The sequence below is a fragment of the Mobula birostris genome, chromosome 4 (assembly GCF_030028105.1).
Source record: "Mobula birostris isolate sMobBir1 chromosome 4, sMobBir1.hap1, whole genome shotgun sequence".
NCBI lineage: Eukaryota > Metazoa > Chordata > Chondrichthyes > Myliobatiformes > Myliobatidae > Mobula > Mobula birostris.
In genome coordinates, this window is record NC_092373.1 from 49,586,760 (window position 1) to 49,605,484 (window position 18,725).

General features: G+C 41.6%; 1 protein-coding gene across 1 annotated transcript in view; it reads right to left on the reverse strand.

Moving 5' to 3' along the window:
• pde6d (phosphodiesterase 6D, cGMP-specific, rod, delta) overlaps positions 1 to 17,147 on the reverse strand; it is a 90,983-nt gene extending 73,836 nt beyond the window's left edge. Inside the window, exon 1 of the mRNA XM_072255314.1 lies at positions 17,121 to 17,147. Coding sequence (XP_072111415.1) covers positions 17,121 to 17,138 — 18 coding nt within the window. The 5' untranslated portion in view covers positions 17,139 to 17,147. The remainder of the gene's footprint in view (positions 1 to 17,120) is intronic.
• Between the last annotated feature and the right edge of the window lie 1,578 nt (positions 17,148 to 18,725).

Here is an 18,725-nt window from a genome sequence, read left to right on the forward strand (position 1 = left end):
AATTGGCCACTATAAATTGTCATTAGTATAACATTGCCCTTGAACAGAAAATACTACAAAAAGTAGTGGATATGGCCCAGTCCATCACGTGTAAAGCCCTCCCCACCATTAAGCACATCTACATGGAGTGTTGTCTTAGAGAAGCAGCATCCATCATCAGGGACCCACATCACCCAGGTCATGCTCCCTGTTCAAACAGGAGAACATCTGTGGGTGCCGGAAATCTAAACACAAAATGCTGAAGGAACTCAGCAGGCCAGACAACATCCATGGAAAAAAGTAATCAGTCAACGTTTCAGGCCCAAAACATTGACTGTTTACTCTTTTCTATAGATGCTAGATGACCTGCTGAGTTCCTCCATCATTTTGTGTGTTCTACGCTCTCTTCTCGCTACTGCCATCAGGAAGCAGGTACAAGAGCCTCAAGTCTCCCAGTACCAAGAAAATGAATCTTAGGGTTGTATATGGTAACATATATATACCTTGATAATAATTTATTTTGAACTTTGAGAAGTTGATGGGGAACAATTATTACCCTTGAACCATTAGGCTCTTGAAACAAAGAGGATAACTTCACTCAACTTCACTTGCCCCATCACTGAAATATTTTCACAACCTATGGACTCACTTTAAAGGACTCTTCATCTCATGTTCTTGATATTTATCGCTTATTTATTTTTCATTATTGTTTATTTTTTCTCAGCTCAAGCTGGTAAAACCTGAAGTATGGGCATAGCCAAGCATGCTCACTTGTCAATTGCTAGGAACTTTTAGACTATTCTAGTGGTGTTTAGTATTGTGACTTTCTGAAGATTTACATAGATATTACTGTGTAGCCCTAATTGTCTAATGCTATTGTGTAGGCCTTTGGGATGATACCAGTTGGAGGTATTACTATCAGGACAATATATACCCTGTTCATGTTCCAAGGTCTTTCAAACAGGAGGACATCTGCAGGTGCCAAAAATCTAAACACAAAATGCTGAAGGAATTTAGCAGGCCATACAACATCTATGGACAAAAGTAATCAGTCAACATTTTGGAGGGAGGCAAAAGAGGTGGGAGTGTGGCACTGTTGATCAGAGATAGTGTCATGGCTGCAGAAGAGGTGGACGTCATGGAGGGATTGTCTATGGAGACTCTGTGGGTGGAGGTTAGGAACAGGAAGGGGTCAATAACTTGGTGTTTTTTATATGCCGCCCAATAGTAACAGGGATATCGAGGAGCAGATAGGGAAACAGATCCTGGAAAGGTGTAATAATAACAGAGTTGTGATGGGAAATTTTAATTCCCCCAAATATCGATTGACATCTCCCTAGAACAAGGGGTTTAGATGGGGTGGAATTTGTTAGGTGTGTTCAGGAAGGTTAATTGACACAATATGTAGATAAGCCTACAAGAGGAGAGACCGTACTTGATTTGGTAGTCACCTATGACATTATCATTAATAGGTCGAATTAATGCTATTAAAATGATAGTTTTACCAAAATTCTTTTTTATATATCAGTTCCTTCATTTGTTCCTAAAATGTTCTTTGACAGAATAGATTCTATAATCTTATCTTGTACTTGGAACAATAAAAATCCTAGATTGAGTAAACCCTTATTGCAAAAATTAAAAAGGATGGTTGTATGGTTTTGCCAAATTTTAGAATGTATTACTGGGCAATTAACATTAGATATATTACTTTTTGGATTCACTATTCAGATATACATGAACATCCTTCATGGTTGGATTTGGAGGAAAACTCGACGAAGGGCTTCTCTTTGGCCTCTTTACTGGGAGCTCCCCTTCCCTTTTTGTTTTCTAAGATTAGTAAGCAAGATTTTAATCCCATTATTAAACATACATTAAGAATTTGGTTTCAGTTTCGTAGATTTTTTGATTAAATCATTTTATTCTTTCTAGTAATAGCCATCTCAATTAATTTTTTAAACCAATTTTGGATAAGGCCTTTTTAATTTGGAAAACCAAGGGAATAACAACTTTTTCAGATTTGTTTTTAGGGGATTGTTTAATGTCTTTTTCTCAGTTAGTGGATAAATATGATTTATCTGATGTACCCTTTTTTAGATATTTACAAATTAGGAATTTTTTTACGTGGTTTATTGCCAAATTACCCTTCTGCTTATCCACCTAATATGACAGATGCTCTCTTTCAGCTTAAACCATTTCAAAAAGGGTTAGTAGCTATAGTCTATAAACGGTTATTGAATTCACGAATAATATCTAATGATAAAATTAAACTTGCTTGGGAATCGGAATTTCAAGAATCTTTTTCAGATAATTAATGGAGTAAAATTTTTCACTTGGTTAATAACTCATCTGTTTGTGCCCGTCATTACTTGATATAGTTCAAGATAGTGCATCGGGCCCATATGTCAAAGGATAAACTAGCACATATTTTTTCCAATATTAATCCTACTTGTGACAGATGTAATATAGAGGTGGCCACTTTAACTCATATGTTTTGGTCTTGTATAAAGCTAGATAACTTTTGGAGAGATGTTTTTAAAATACTATCAAAAGTCTTGGATCTGGATTTACAACCTAATTTACATAGGCAATTTTTGGGATTATCCCATCGGAAGCAGAAAATATTCCTGTTTATGCTCAACATATGATGGCCTTTTTGACTGTATTGGCTAGGAGAGCCATTTTATTGAAGTGGAAGGTATCTAATCCACCTTCTGTCTTTTTTTGGCTTTCCTCCATTATGTCCTGTTTAAGTTTAGAGAAAATAAGAAGTCGGACATTTGATACATCCTTTAAATTTGAGCAAATATGGCAACCTTTTATTATATTTTCATTTGATTTATTATTCTTCCAATTATTTCATTGTTTTTGATGATTTAGATTTGATCAGAAAGTCTTTCCTTTTTTCTTGGTTGTATCCTCCTAATGGACTGCCCAGTCCTTACTTTTTTCCTCTTTTTTTTAGTGCAGTGGGTTTTTTTTTCTTTATTTTCAATTTAAAGTTTTTTCCTCTCCTTATGAATTGATAATAGGAGAATTAGTTGTCCTTTTTTTTATTGTATATTGCATATTTGCTTATTACTATGTATGCTTATGATAATATCTATTTTATCTTTTGTTTATATTGTTGCTGATGTATATTTGAGATAATTCTCCCCTTGTCTGTATATATGTTTTCTCTATATCAATAAAAAGATTAATAAAGAAAAGAAAGATTTGGTATTGGGAAATGAATCTGGTCGGGTGTCAAATCTCACAGTGGGAGAGCATTTTGGAGATAGTGATCATAATTCTATCTTCTTTACAATAGCATTGGAGAGAGATAGGAACAGACAAGTGAGAAAAGTGTTTAATTGGAGTAAGGGGAATTATGAGGCTATCAGGCAGGAAATTGGGGGCTTAAATTGGGAACAGATGTTCTCAGGGAAAAGTACGGAAGAAATGTGGCAAATGTTCACGGGATATTTGTGTGGAGTTCTGCATAGGTACGTTCCAATGAGACAGGGAAGTTATGGTAGGGTACAGGAACCGTGGTGTACAAAGCCTGTAATAAATCTAGTCAAGAAGAAAAGAAAAGCTTACAAAAGGTTCAGAGAGTTAGGTAATGTTAGAAATCTAGAAGATTATAAGGCTAACAGGAAGGAGCTTAAAAAAGAAATTAGGATAGCCAGAAGGGGCCATGAGAAGGCTTTGGCAGGCAGGATTAAGGAAAACCCCAAGGCATTCTACAAGTATGTGAAGAGCAAGAGGATAAGACGTGAAAGAATAGGACCTATCAAGTGTGACAGTGGGAAAGTGTGTATGAAACCAGAGGAAATAGCAGGGGTACAATGAATATTTTACCTCAGTATTCACTATGGAAAGGGATCTTGGTGATTGTAGTGCTGACTTGCAGCAGACTGAAAAGTCTGAGCATGTAGGAGTAGGATTAGGATTAGGAATAGTTAGCATGGCTTTGTCAAGGGCAGGTCGTGCCTTACGAGCCTGATTGAATTTTTTGAGGATGTGACTAAACACATTGATGAAGGAAGAGCAGTAGATGTAGTGTATATGGATTTCAGCAGGGCATTTGATAAGGTACCCCATGCAAGGTTTATTGAGAAAGTAAGGAGGAATGGGATCCAAGGGGACATTGCTTTGTGGATCCAGAACTGGCTTACCCACCCAAGGCAAAGAGTGGTTGTAGACAGGTTATATTCTGTATGGAGGTCGGTGACCAGTGGTGTGCCTCAGGGATCTGTTCTGGGACCCTTACTCTTCATGATTTTTATAAATGACCTGGATGAAGAACTTCAGGGATGGGTTAGTAAGTTTGCTAATGACACAAAGGTTGGAGGTGTTGTGGATAGTGTGGAGGGCTATCAGAGGTTACAGTGGGACACTGATAGGATGCAAAACTGGGCTGAGAAATGGCAGATAGAGTTCAACCCAGTTAAGTGTGAAGTGGTTCATTTTGGTAGGTCAAATATGATGGCAGAGTATAGTATTAATGGTAAAACTCTTGGCAGTGTGGAGGATCAGAGGGATCTTGGGGTCCGAGTCCATAGGACACTCAAAGCAACTGCGCAGGTCGATGCTGTGGTTAAGAAGGCATACGGTGCCTTAACCGTGGAATTGAATTTAGGAGCCGAGAGGTAATGTTGCAGCTATATAGGACCCTTGTCAGACCCCACTTGGAGTACTGTGCTCTGTTCTGCTTGCCTCACTACAGGAAGGATGTGGAAGCCATAGAAAGGGTGCAGAGGAGATTTACAAGGATGTTGCCTGGATTGGGGAGCATGCCTTATGAAAACAGGTTGAATGAACTCGGAAACACAAAATAAGCTGCAGATGCTGTGATCAAAGCAACACTTTCAGTATGCTAGATGAACTCAGCAGGTCGGGCAGCATCAGTTAGAAAAAAATGAGTCGACATTTCGGGCTAGAACCCTTCGTCAGGACTGAAGAATGGAAGATGGGGAAGGATTTGAAGAATGCAACACCTCATATACCGTCGAGATAGTCTCCAGCCCCTTGGTATGAACATAGAATTCTCCAACTTCTGGTAATTCCCTCCCCCTCCCTTCCTCTATCCCTATTTCACTCTACCCCCTCCCCCAGCTCCCTCATGGTTCTGCCTCCTTCTTCTACTACCCATTGTTTTCAGGGCTATGATGTCAATGCTTCCCCTCTCCCACCCCTTTGTCTTTCAAATTACTGGTCTTTCAACTGAAGCTACAAGCATTCCTCAGTCCTGACGAAGGGTTCCGGCCCAAAACGTTGACTCATCATTTCTAACTGATGCTGCCTGACCTGTTGAGCTCATCCAGCGTACTGAAAGTGTTGCTTTGAATGAACTCGGCCTTTTCTCCTTGGAGTAACGGAGGATGAGAGGTGACTTGATAGAGGTGTATAAGATGATGAGAGGCATTGATGGTGTGGATAATCAGAGGCTTTTTCCCAGGGGCTGAAATGGTTGCCACAAGAGGACACAGGTTTAAGGTGCTGGGGAGTAGGTACAGAGGAGATGTCAGGGGTAAGTTTTTTACTCGGAGAGTGGTGAGAGCGTGGAATGGGCTGCCAGCAACGGTGGTGGAGGCGGATACGATAGTGTCTTTTAAGAGACTTTTGGATAGGTACATAGAGCTTCGAAAAATAGAGGGCCATGGGGAAGTCTAGTAATTTCTAAGGTAGGGACACATTCGGCACAACTTTGTGGGCTGAAGGGCCTGTATTGTGCTGTAGGTTTTCTATGTTTCTATGTTCTATGTTTCAAATTTCCTCTTTTAATTCAGCATATTTCTGGTGTTTTTCACTTACTGATTTTTTTTAAGTTATGTGTGTTTGGAATGGCTATATCTATTAAATAGTTGTTCTTGCTTGTTTATCCTGTATTATTATATCCGGATGGTTATTATGTGTTGTCCTATCTGCAGTCATGAATCGGTCATAATATGACTTGTGGTATTATTATTATTTCTTCTTTCTTTTGGTACTTAGCACAGTTTGTTGATTCTATACACATCAAAGTTGCTGGTGAACGCAGCAGGCCAGGCAGCATCTCTGGGAAGAGGTACAGTCGACGTTTCAGGCTGAGACCCGTCCTCTTCCTAGAGATGCTGCCTGGCCTGCTGCGTTCACCAGCAACTTTGATGTGTGTTGCTTGAATTTCCAGCATCTGCAGAATTCCTCGTGTTTATGTTTGTTGATTCTATCATGGTTATTGGATCTGTTGAGTATGCTCCTAAGAAAATGAATCGTAAGAGTTCGATTTTATTCATATATACAGTATATAAATGTGTGTGTGTGTATATATATATATATATATATATATATGTATATACACACACACATACATAGACGCACTTTGATAATTTACTTTGAACTTTGAGAAGTTGATGGGGAGAACAAAAATGGAATGGGTGCTCAATAGTCATTATGGGCTGAGCAGGCCAAATGGCCTGTTTCCTTGCTGTATGGCTCAACAATTTTCATGCAAGCATGTGCTTTTGAACTTTGTGCTCAAAACATCTTATTATGTATCAGTCTAATAAGGTCTATTTTCCTTCTATTATTGATTTGAAAGCCGTTGGTGAAGATTTGAGAATGAATACTGATGTGCTAAAAGCAATTGATGTTTGCATTTCTTCCCTCTCCTCTGCTCCCTTTGCCCCTCCATGCACAGCTAACAGCTCTAGCACTCGGTTGTGGTTCCCCTAGCTCTACCTCACCGTCACAGTTTTCTTAGATTTGCACAATGAGCATTGCTTGGGATGTGCAACACCGCTTTTCCTCTCAACAACATTTCTGCTGATCTATATTGGAACTAAAGATGATCCTTGTCACCAATTATAATGAATTTTGGTTTGGATTTGGACTATGCTGGGATTGTGGATTACATGATAACCACAATAATGTCTTGAGGATGCCAGGAGATTCACAACAAGGGTGTGTACTTTATTAAGAACTAACAGCAGAGCTTAGGTCATGCACATGATGATAGCGTTACATTATATACCCAAATGGCATGTTATGCTTAACTACAATGCTTAATGCCTTTGACATAATCATAAGATGTTATTAATCTAGATATTAGTCACTTCATTGCTGTGGTAGGGTGTCACTGCAAACTAACTGCAAAATTTAATGTCTCATTAACACCCCTCTCCTTCATTTGAATCTCTTACTTGGAGATATTTGAGTAAAGGGCATAATAAGAAATGGACAGTATAATTAAGGAGATTGCAATTTGGGAGACTGCAACTGGAAAGTGAAGTTGGGTGGTGAACAGCTTTGGCAGAATAAGGTTGAGGGAGCAGCAGGTGGGTCTAATGCCACGTTGTGCTCAGTGGGGATGTGACAAAGGACTGGAGAAAAACTAGAATGTAGGTGGGCTGATTGGTAAGTCTGCATATGACATAAAAATTGACAGTATTGTGCATAGTGAGTAAGGTTGTCAAAGGATGCAGCAGAATACAGACCAGTAGACAACATGAACAGAAAAATGGCAGTTTAATCTAGATAAGTATGAGGTGTTGCACTTTGAGATTCAAAAAAGGAAAGTATACATTAAGTGGCAAGATCCGTAGGAGCATTGTTTTACAAATGGATCTTGGGGTTCAGATCCATACCTCCTTGAAAGCAGCAACACAAGTAGATCGGGTGCCTAAAGAAAAGGATAGGGCATACTTGCCTCCATTGATTGAAGAATTGAGTATGAAAGTTGGAAAGATGTTGCAGCTGTATATGTAGAGCTTTATGTGTAGTTCTGGTCACCACATTACAGGAGGAATGTGGAGTTTTGGACAGGGTGCAGAAGAGGTATACCAGGACACTTCCAGGATTAGAAACTATAAGGAGATTTTGTATTATTTTCGCTGGAATGTTACAGGCTTGCGGGGGAGGGGTGTGACCTGATAGAAATACATAAAATCATGAGAGATGTAGATAGGGACAAAAGTCAAAGCCTTTTTTTGTCAAGGTCAAGTGTCTAATAATAGAGGGCATAGCTTTAAGATGAAATAGGAAAAGTTTAAAGGAGATTTGTAAGGTAAGATTTTGCACTGGAAGGCACCTGGAATGTGTTACCAGGGGAAGTGGAGGAAGCAATTACAACAGCAAAATTGAATAGGCATTTAGAATGAGAATAAACACACTTGTATATAACCCCTGCGCATCATGGCCAAAGGGACTGTTGTTCTGGAACACAAGTTGCAAATTTGAGATCAATGTGAGGGAAATCTTTGAATTTTAATCTATCGATATAATGTTTGGGTAAGGAGTGGCATGGTAACTAAATGGACAACTGCAGTTTGTAAAACATGTTTTTCAGGCTTGCAGTTGGATAGAGCATCCTGAGTGTGGTCCAACCAGATCTGGCTCAAGGAATGCAGTGAAGATATTTTAGGTCTGACCTCTTTATCGGAGATTTTAATGGTAAGTTTTAAATAAAAGGTAAAATACCAGAATAGAATGAGGCATTAAGGGAAAGGAAATGCCAGAAATGGGGGTGGAGTGAGAGAAGGCTGAAGGACGAACTTTTGTTAATTTATAAAAGGAACGTGTTACAATATTTAAACCAAAGCAATTGTCATTCCACAGCTAGCTGTACAATCTCTAGTCCATCCCTTTTGGCATTGATTGAAAAATAAATACCTAAAATCTTGGAGAACTCTGATATTGCAAGATGGTTTTTAGAACAAGAGGATTTGAGTACAAGAATAGAGGCATCTTGCTCAAATTATGTAGGTCCCAGGTGAGACAACATTGAGAATAGCCTTGTCTCTTTAATAAAGCAAACATATACTTGCAATTAAATGAAACGGTGAACGCAGCAGGCCAGGCAACATCTCTCGGAAGAGGTACAGTCGACGTTGCAGGCCGAGACCCTTCGTCAGGACTAACTGAAGGAAGAGTTAGTAAGAGATTTGAAATCTCTACTCAAATCTCTTACTAACTCTTCCTTCAGTTAGTCCTGACGAAGGGTCTCGGCTTGAAACGTCGACTGTACCTCTTCCTAGAGATGCCGCCTGGCCTGCTGCATTCACCAGCAACTTTGATGTGTGTTGCTTAAATTTCCAGCATCTGCAGAAATCCTGTTGTTTGCGAATTAAATGAAACACCCTGGTTTCCTTGGCTGCATAAGTCTAGGGAAGACACTCTCAAGTCCCGGCAAACTCATGAGATTGAGACAGCTGGATCCCACCCCAAACCCCGGTTTGTGTGGGTGCTGTGTAATTTGCTACCCTGTTACAAATTAGTGCCACAAAATAACAGACGGTACACAGCATATGATTAAAGGGATTATATTTATGAATCTTAACTAAAGGGTTGGTAAAGAATAATGAAAAGAAAAGGATACATTCTAATTAAACAGTCAAATGTACACCTGATGGAGCTCATCTTGAACTTCTCTGTCACTCATGCGATGGCCCTCAGTCGGCGTGAATGCCCACACCACCTTCCAAATGTCACTCACGATCCATCTCAAACAAGCGGCTCTCTCACCGGATCAAATGCTACGACCAGTTCTCCCCAGTGTCTTTTCTATACATCTCCTGCCAAACAAAAGCCCCAAGCTCCACCTTATTGTTCCTCACCAAGAAAACCTACCGCTAATTGGATGGCACACATTCCACATCATCCTTTATCTTCAACAATAACCCAAAGACGCTGAAAACAAGCTGTTCTTACAGAACACTCAAAATGATACAGCATAACTGTGAAAATATGAACCAGGGCACTACATAAACAAAGTTCACTTGATTGTAAATTCACTGGATTAATTCAGAATCAGAATCAGGCTTAATATCGCAAAAAGAGACGTGAAAAATACTGAGGTAGTATTCATGGGTTCATTATCCATTCAGAAATTTGATGGCGGAGGGCAAGATGCTGTTCCTGAAATGTTAAGTGTTTGCCTTCAGACTCCTATACCTCCTCTTGATGATAACAATGAGATGAGGGGCTGTCCTGGTGATGGGGGTCGTTAATGATGGATGCCACTTTTTTTAGCCATCGCCTTTTGAAAGTGTCCTGGATGCTGGGAAGGCTATTGTCCATGATAGAGCTGGCAGAGTTTTTAATCTTCTGCAGCTTTTTCTGATCCTGTGCAGTGGCCCCTTCATACCAAATGGTGATGCAACCAGTCAGAATGCTCTCCATGGCACAGCTGTAGTAACCTGCATATGACTTTGGTGATATACCCAATCTTCTCAAAGTCCTAATGAAATACAGCTGTTGTCATGCCTTCTTTGTAGTTGCTTCAATATGCTGGGCCCAGGATAAATCCTCAGAGATGTTGACACCCAGGAATGTGAAGCTGGTCACCCTTCCCACTTCAGATCTCTCAATGACGACTTGTGGTGTGTTCTCTCGACTTCCCCTTCCTGAAGTCTACAATCACTTCTTTGGTCTTACTGACGTTGAGTACAAGGTTGTTGCTGCAACATCATTCAACCAGCTGATCTATTTCTCTCCTGTATGCCTCCATATCACCATCTGAAAGTCTGCCAACAGTGGCTGTATTGTCAGCAAATTTGTAGATGGCATTTGAGCTGTGGCTAGCCACCGAATCATAGGTGTAGAGAGAGTAGAGCCGTGGGTGAAGGTGCACCAGTGTTGATTGTCAGTGAAGAAGGCGATGTTATTTCCGATCTGTACAGACTGTGGCGTCCTGGTGAGGAAATCAAGGATCCAGTTACAGAGGCCCAGGTTTGGTGCTTGTTGAGTAGAACTGAGGGTTTGATTGCATTGAGTGCTGAGCAATGGTCAGTAAGCAGCAGACTGATGTAGTGTAAGTATTACTATTGTCCAGGTAACATTGCATCTGCTGTAGACCTATTGCAGCAGTAGGCAAATTGCAGTGGGTCCAGGTCCTTGCTAAGGCAAGAGTTGATTCAAGCCATGACCAATCTCTCAAAGCACTTCATCACAGTAGATGTAAGTGGCACTGGGTAATAGTTGTTGAGGCAGCTCACCCTACTCTCCTTGGGCCCTGGTACGATTATCACCCTTTTGAAGCAGGTGGGAACCTCCAACGGCAGCAGTGAGAGATTGAAGACATCCTTGAACACTCGCACCAGTTGGTTGGCACAGGTTTCATGAGCCTGATACCTTGCTAGGGTTCATCCTCTTGAAGGATGTTCTGTTGTCGGCCTCCGAGACAGAGATCAAACGGTAACCAGAAGCTGCAAGGATTCGCACAGGTGTAGCTTTATTCTCCTTTTCAAAGTGAGCACAGAAGGCATTGAGCTCATCTGGGAGTGAAGCATCACAGCCATTCATGATGTTAGGTTTCATTCTTTTGGAAGTAATAGCCTGCATACTCTGGCAGAGCTGACATGCATTTGATTCTGCCTCTAACCTAAATCAAAATTATTTATTTGCCCTTAAAATAGCCTTCTGTATGTCATACCTGGACTTTTGTTTAGTTCTGGGTCACCACTGTTGAATGCCATAGACCTAGGCCCTAGTAGACTACAAATCTCCTGGTTCATCCATGGCTTTTGTTTTGTTTATATCTGATATGTTGTTGAAGGCACACACTGATCCTCACAGTTCTGACAAATGTGGCATAATCATTTAGAGTCAAAGATGAAACCCTGAATATTGTCTTGTCCACTGACTCAAAGTAGTCCTGTAAGTTCTCCTCTGCCTCCTTTGACCAGGCCTGTTTGAAGAAAACCCTGCCAATTATTACCAGCACATAACCTGTTGCACCAGAGGTCCCAACAAACAGTTACAGGATTGGCTTGAGTCAGTGGACTGGACTGTGTTCAAGAACTCATCTGATGCCCTGAATGACTACTCCAGAGTCATTACTGACTTTATTCAAACAGCTGTGGATGAGTGTGCCCCCACAAAAATCATTCGGGGTGTTTCCCAATGAGAAGCCCTGGATCAACAATGAAATCTGGAATCTGCTGAAAGCTAGATCAGAGGCATTCAAGTCTGGAGATCAAGAATGCTACAGGAGGTGCAGGTATGATCTCCGGAAAGCCATCTCTTGGGTGAAGTGGAGATTCTGGACTAGACTGGAATCAACAAGGGATAATCAACAGCTGTGGCGGGATTTGAATGCCATAACCTCGTAAAAAGTTGTATCTTGCAACCTAGGGGACAGCAGAACTTCACTTCCAGATGAGCTCAATGCCTTCTATGCTCACTTTGACCACCAGAACAGGGACGAACCGTTGCGTATCCCCATGTCTCCGGATGTTCCTTTGGTCTCAGTTTCTGAAGATGACATGCGGGCTTCCTTCCTGAGAGTGAATCCAAGGAAAGCATCCCATCCGAACGGGGTACCTGGCCAAGTAATGAAGACCTGGTTGGTGAATTCACAGATAGCTTCAACCTCTTACTCCAGCAGTGTGTGGTATCCACCTGTTTCAAGCAGGTTTCAATTCTACTGGTGCCCAGGAAGAACAGGGTAACCTGTCTAAATGACTATCACCCAGTAGCACTTACATCCACATGATGAAGTGTTTTGAGAGGCTGGTGTTGAAGTACATCAGCTCCTGGCTGGGTAGTGACTTGGATCCACTCCAATTCGCCAACCAAAGCAACAGGTTTACAGCAGATGCTATCTGGTTGGCTCTTCACACAGCCTCGGAACATTTGGACAGCAAAGATGCGTACATCTGGATTCTCTTTATCGATTACAGCTCAGTATTTAATACTATCATCCTCTCAAAACTAATCCAAGATCAGGGTTTCAATACTCCCTTGTGCAAATGGAATCTGGATTTTCTCACGTAGACCCCAGTCTGTCCAGATTGACAAAAACACTTCCACAATCTCCATCAGCACAGGAACACCTCAGGGCTGTGTACTTAGACCCCTGCTCTACACACTTTACACCTGTGACTGTGTGGCTAAATACAGCTCCAGCAACATATACAAATTTGCTGAGAGCACCACTGTTGTGGGCAGTATCAAAGCTGCTGATGAATCAACATACAGGAGGGAGATTGAAAATTGGATGAGTGGTGTAATAACAACAACCTCTCACTATCAATAAGACCAAGGAATTGATTGTAGACTTGAGAGGGAAACGAGAGGTCCATGAGCCAGTACTCATTGGAGGATCAGAGGTAGAGAGGGTTGGTAACTTTAAATTCCTGGGTGTCTACCATCTCAGAGGACCTGTCCTGGACCCATCATATATATATATATAATTGCTAAGAAAGCACGATAGCACCTCTACTTCCTCAGGGGTCTGCGGAGATTCGGCGCATCATTGAAAACCTTGGCAAACTTCTGTAAATGTGCCGTGGAATGGGTGCTGACTGGCTGCATCATGGCCTGGTATGGGAACACCAATGCCTTTGAGCAGAAAATCCGACAAAAAGTAGTACGTTCGGCCTAGTAAAATCCTCCCAACCATTGAGCACATCTGCAGTACATGAAACATTGCCATAATAAAGCAGCATCCATCATCAGAGATCCTCACCACCCAGGCCATGCACTTTTCTTTCTGCTGCTGTCATGTAGAAGATACAAATGCCTCAGGACCCGCACCACCAGGTTCAAGGACAGTTACTAGACTCCTGAACAAAAGGGGGTAACTGCACTCGTTTAAGGACTCTTTTATCTTGTTATTTCATACTCGTTATTTATTGCTATTTATTTGTATCTGCATTTACACAGTTTAATATCCATTGATCCTGGTTACAGATACTGCTCTGTAAATTTGTTAAGTATGCCTGCAGAAAAGGAATCTCAGGGTTGTATGTGGTGACATGTATGTAGTCTGATAATAAATTTTACTTTGACTTATAACCTCCTTGGTCCTCACCACTGGTACTGGGGTCCTTAGTCTTTGCCTATCTGCCGGGAGTAGAAGTACAGCCAGGTGATCAGACTTTACAAAATGTAGACGTGGGATGGTGTGGTAAATACGTAAACACGAGGAGTTCTGCAGATGCTGGAAATTCAAGCAACACACATCAAAGTTGCTGGTGAACACAGCAGGCCAGGCAGCATCTCTAGGAAGGGGTACAGTTGACATTTCGGGCCGAGACCCTTCGTCCTGACGAAGGGTCTCGGCCCGAAATGTCGACTGTACCTCTTCCTAGAGATGCTGCCTGGCCCAAACGTCGACTGTACCTCTTCCTAGAGATGCTGCCTGGCCTGCTGCGTTCACCAGCAACTTTGATGTGTGTTGCGTGGTAAATATTTTTGATTTTGGTATAAAAGTGGTCAAGTGTGTTGGCTCCCCTGGTTCCACAGATGATATGTTGGATAGACTTATTCAAAATGGTCTGGTTGAAATCTATCAGGGTGCACTGATTATGTTGTTCATTTCCTCCAGTACGTGCCTGACATTGGCCTGAGGTGGAATGTATGCCATTACCAGAATGAAGGCAGAAAACTCCCTTGGCAGATAAAATGGACAACATTTCACTGTTAAATGTTCCAGATCAGTTGGACGGGACTGAGAAAGAACTGCCATGTTGGTACATCACAGTAAGTTAAACATAAAGCATATTCCAGCTCTTCTGTCTTCAAAAGACTGAGCTGTCCTTTCTTTGCTGAGAATGGTGAAGCCACTGAGCTGCAGCTCTGTGTCCAAAATGGCAGGGGATAGCCATGTTTCAATGAAGCAACGTGCACAGCAGCCCCTGATGCTCCTCTAGTATGGCAATGACACTCTGAGGTCTTCAATGTTGTTTTCCAGGGATTGTACATTCACCAGCAGGGTAGCTGGGAGTGAAAGTCGAAGGCCTCTGCAGACCAGCCTGCTTTCCACACTTCCATTTTCTTAAAGGGGAACTGTACTTGCTGAGTCGGTTGTCCAAGGTTCGTCAATTTTGAGTATCGATAGATTTTTGACGTACTAAGATGCTTCTTACTGAAGAACCCATGGCTGTGACTATGGATTTCAGCTGTAGCCTAAATGGGACTACTTGATCAGAGCTGATCACAAACAGTTGCCATTCAATTCAATTCAAAATACATTTTCCCCACAGTCACAAAACAAAGAAGAACCTTGGAACCATTCAAAGAAAAACATCAAGCTTCAAAACCCCCCTCCCCCCCACACAAAAAAAAATTGCACAAACAGCATTAAAGAAAATGAGCAAAACCACGGATTATAAAACACAACATCTAAAGACGTGTTTCAGTACAGTTCAACTCTGCTCGTTATCTGCAGGCTACCCTAATTCAATAATTGCCCAAAAGTAGTAACGAAAAAGAGCGACCAGAATTAGAACTAGAAACTAGAACACATCATAACACTGAATTAGTCAAAATCCACAATCCACATCGATTAAACTTTGCTCTGGCACCATCCGCTGACAGCATCGAGGGAGAGAAAGATCATTCAAACTCGAGGACCTTCCCTCTGGAGCAGGAAGCAAGATCACCAGATGCAGACACCTTCTCCGGCAGCAGTGGTGGAGAGGCTGGTAGACAGCACTGAACACTTGCTCGCCCTTGGCACCTGGCCCAAAACGTCGACTGCACTTTTTTCCATCGATGCTGCCTGGCCTGCTGAGTTCCCCCAGCACTTTGTGTGTGTTGCTCGGATTTCGGATTTCCAGCATCTGCAGATTTTCTCTTGTTTGTGAATCGGTTCTAACAGTTCAGAACCATATCTGAATTTTTTTAAAAAAAGATATAAAAGAAGTGAAAGGAATGGCTTCATGAATCAGCTTGAAGATGTCACCTTTGGTAGTGCTGGCCATCTTTCACTAATGGCGCTATCTTACTGGAAGTAAGGGGTTCCAGGAAGATAGCAAGTTTGTTGTATATGGAGTGGTTATACTCTTGTGTTAATCACAGGTGACCTGATTGAGCAGCACATAATTATTACAACATCTGGTGGTGTACTTGCTGGTAAATTGAGGGGTAAGATTCTCTTCTCACCTTCCTATCACCTCCCTCAGGTGCCCCTCCTCCTTCCTCTTCTCCTATGGTCCACTCTCCTCTCCTATCAGATTCTTTCTTTCTCAGCCCTTTGCCCTTTCCAGCTATCACCTCCCAACTTTTCACCACCCCCTACCCCACTCACCCACCTTCCCCCTCACTAGGACACACCTATCCCATGCCAACTTTTACTCCTCCCCCCTTCCCCCCACCTCCTTATTTTGGCTTCTTCCCCATTCCTTTCCAGTCGTGTTGAAGGTTATCTGCTTGAAATGTCGACTGTTTATTCCTGTCCATAGATGCTGCCTGACCTGCTGAGTTCCTCCAGCATTTTGTGCATGTTACTCTGGATTTCCAGCATCTGCAGAACCTCTTGTGTTTGTCTCTTAAACATCATAATTGTATCTAATTCCACTATCTACTCTCGCAGCAAGTTCCAGATAATAACCGGGGTGCAGTGGTTAGTGAGTGGAATTACCGCTAAAACCTTCACATCTCCTACCTGTCACCCTATGACTGCGCCCTCTATGGTAGTGACCAGAACTGCATACAGCAGTCAGTGCACTCTAATCAATGTTTAGTAGAGTTTCAGTAGCTGCAGCCTATGCAGGTAAGCATGCACCTTCTTTATGGTCTAACAGCCTGCGTTGTCACCTTCAGGATACACTGTTGTACCCTCATTGCCTTTAGGGCAGCAACACTTGACAGCTGTAGTGATTGGTGTTCAATTTCTGTTGCTCTGTAAGCAGTTCTTCCTGTGACCACGTTGGTTTCCTCTGGGTGCTCCGGTTTCCTCCCACTTTCCAAAGACATACAGCTTGGGAAAGGCTCGTGGGTTGTGGGCATACTGTGTTGGTGCCGGAAGCACTTGCGGTCTGCCCCAGCACATATTTGGACTGTGTTTTTTGTCATTGACACAAACAATGCATTCAACTGTATGTTTCAAAGTTTTGATGTACATGTGATAAATAAACTTAATATTTCTTTATTTGTCTTATCAAAATGCATCATCTTACATCGTTGGGATTAAATATCATCTGCCAACTTTCTGCTCAACTCTTCAACTGATTACTATCCTGTTGTAGTCTTAGACAACCTTCCTTGCTGTTCACAGCTCCAACAATTTTCATGTGATTCACAAACTGATTAGTCTCTCCTCCAGCATTCGCACCTATGTCATTAATATATACCACAAGCAACAAAAGTCCTAATTCTGATCAGAAAACCATTCTACCACAGATCCCTTTTGTTTTCTATCACCAAGCCAATTTTGGATCCAATTAGTAGCTCACCTTTGATCCCATGTGCATTAATCTTTTCAACCCACCGCATGGGGACTTGTCGAATGCCTTTCTGAAGTCCATACAGGCAACATAAACCACTCCTGTCTTCATCAATTTCTTTACTTCCTCAGGAAGCTCAATCAAACTACTGAGAACAATTTCCTCTTCATTAAACCATACTGACTCTCCCTAATCAGTCGGTGTATTTTCAAATGAACGTAAACCCTGTCCCTTCAAATTTTCTCCACCACTTCCCCTATGACTGATTATAAGGCTCATCAGTCTGCAGTAACCTGGCTTGTGGCCCTGCTTAAATGAAGGAATATTAGCTATCCTCACTTGTGGTGAACAAATAAGAAGAAACCAGGGCCCCAGCAAATTCATTTCTTGCTTCCCACAGGATTCTTCTGCATTGTTGCTGCATTTGCTCTGTTGTTTCCTGTTTTCTTTCCCTTCATCCCTTAGAATGATTCTTTGCAGGACTGAGTTCAATGAGCCACTACTCATTTGTTCCTTCTTTACTCTGCAGTTGCTTCACCTTCACTGATACCGTAATTTTTTACTGTCATGTGTGTTATGTTTTGTAACTCCAAAACATTACACTATTTGAAAAAGCCCAGGAGAATGTGTACATTCAGTTTTTTTTATTTTTGTGAGACATGCACATTTGTCATAGTGGCGTAACGATGTATGTCATTCATGTACTTTTACATAAAACTCAAAGGATTATGTAACAAAGAATGCTTAATCAAACAATATACTTACAATATTACTCAAATATGACAGAAATACTAAATACACAATGCTCCTATATGCACACAATATGCTATATAATATAACAATACAACTCTGAGAGACACATCCACAGCACAGTAAATTCAAAATTTTCCCATTCAGGCCTAAAGTTTTAATCACTGTGGAGGATTTCTTACACTTGTGGGATAACATCCTTTTTGACAGGGGGTGGGGAGGGGGGTCACTCTGCTTAGCATGTGAGAGCCGTGGCTGTGAAACAATCTCCTTCACCAGGACTGCTTGTTCAGGAATGAAACATCGAACCTCTTTGTTTGTTGATCTCTCAATTTGTCTCAGCTGCTTGTCCTCTTGAATTTGATCTTGTAATTGTGTCCTCCAAGAAGCAGAGCCCAACTCTGCATTTGTGCTGCTATTGTTAGTGGAACACTCTTCTGTGGGTTGAAAATGGACACTAGTGGTTGACAATCAGTAATGAGGGTAAACTCTCTCCCATATAGGTATTAGTTGAAATATTTTACACCCCAAACTAGACTCAAGACCTCTCTATAAATTTGTGTGCAATTTTTCTCTGCGTGGTAAGGGAACGTGATGCAAAGGCTGTAGGCTGATCATTTCAATCACACATAACATGTGACTTGACTGCACCTACCAAATACATAAAGCGAGGTGTCACAGGCAAGCTTTACTGGATGAGGTGGATCATAACGTGTGAGTACAGTGTCTGCTGTCACCATTTCCTTTGTCTTTTGGAAATCCATCTCACACTGTTTTGTCCGTTGCTACTTCTTCCTGATCTATAGTAATGAGTTCAAGGGATGGAGCACAGTAGCCAAGTTTGGCAAGAACCTGTTATAGTAA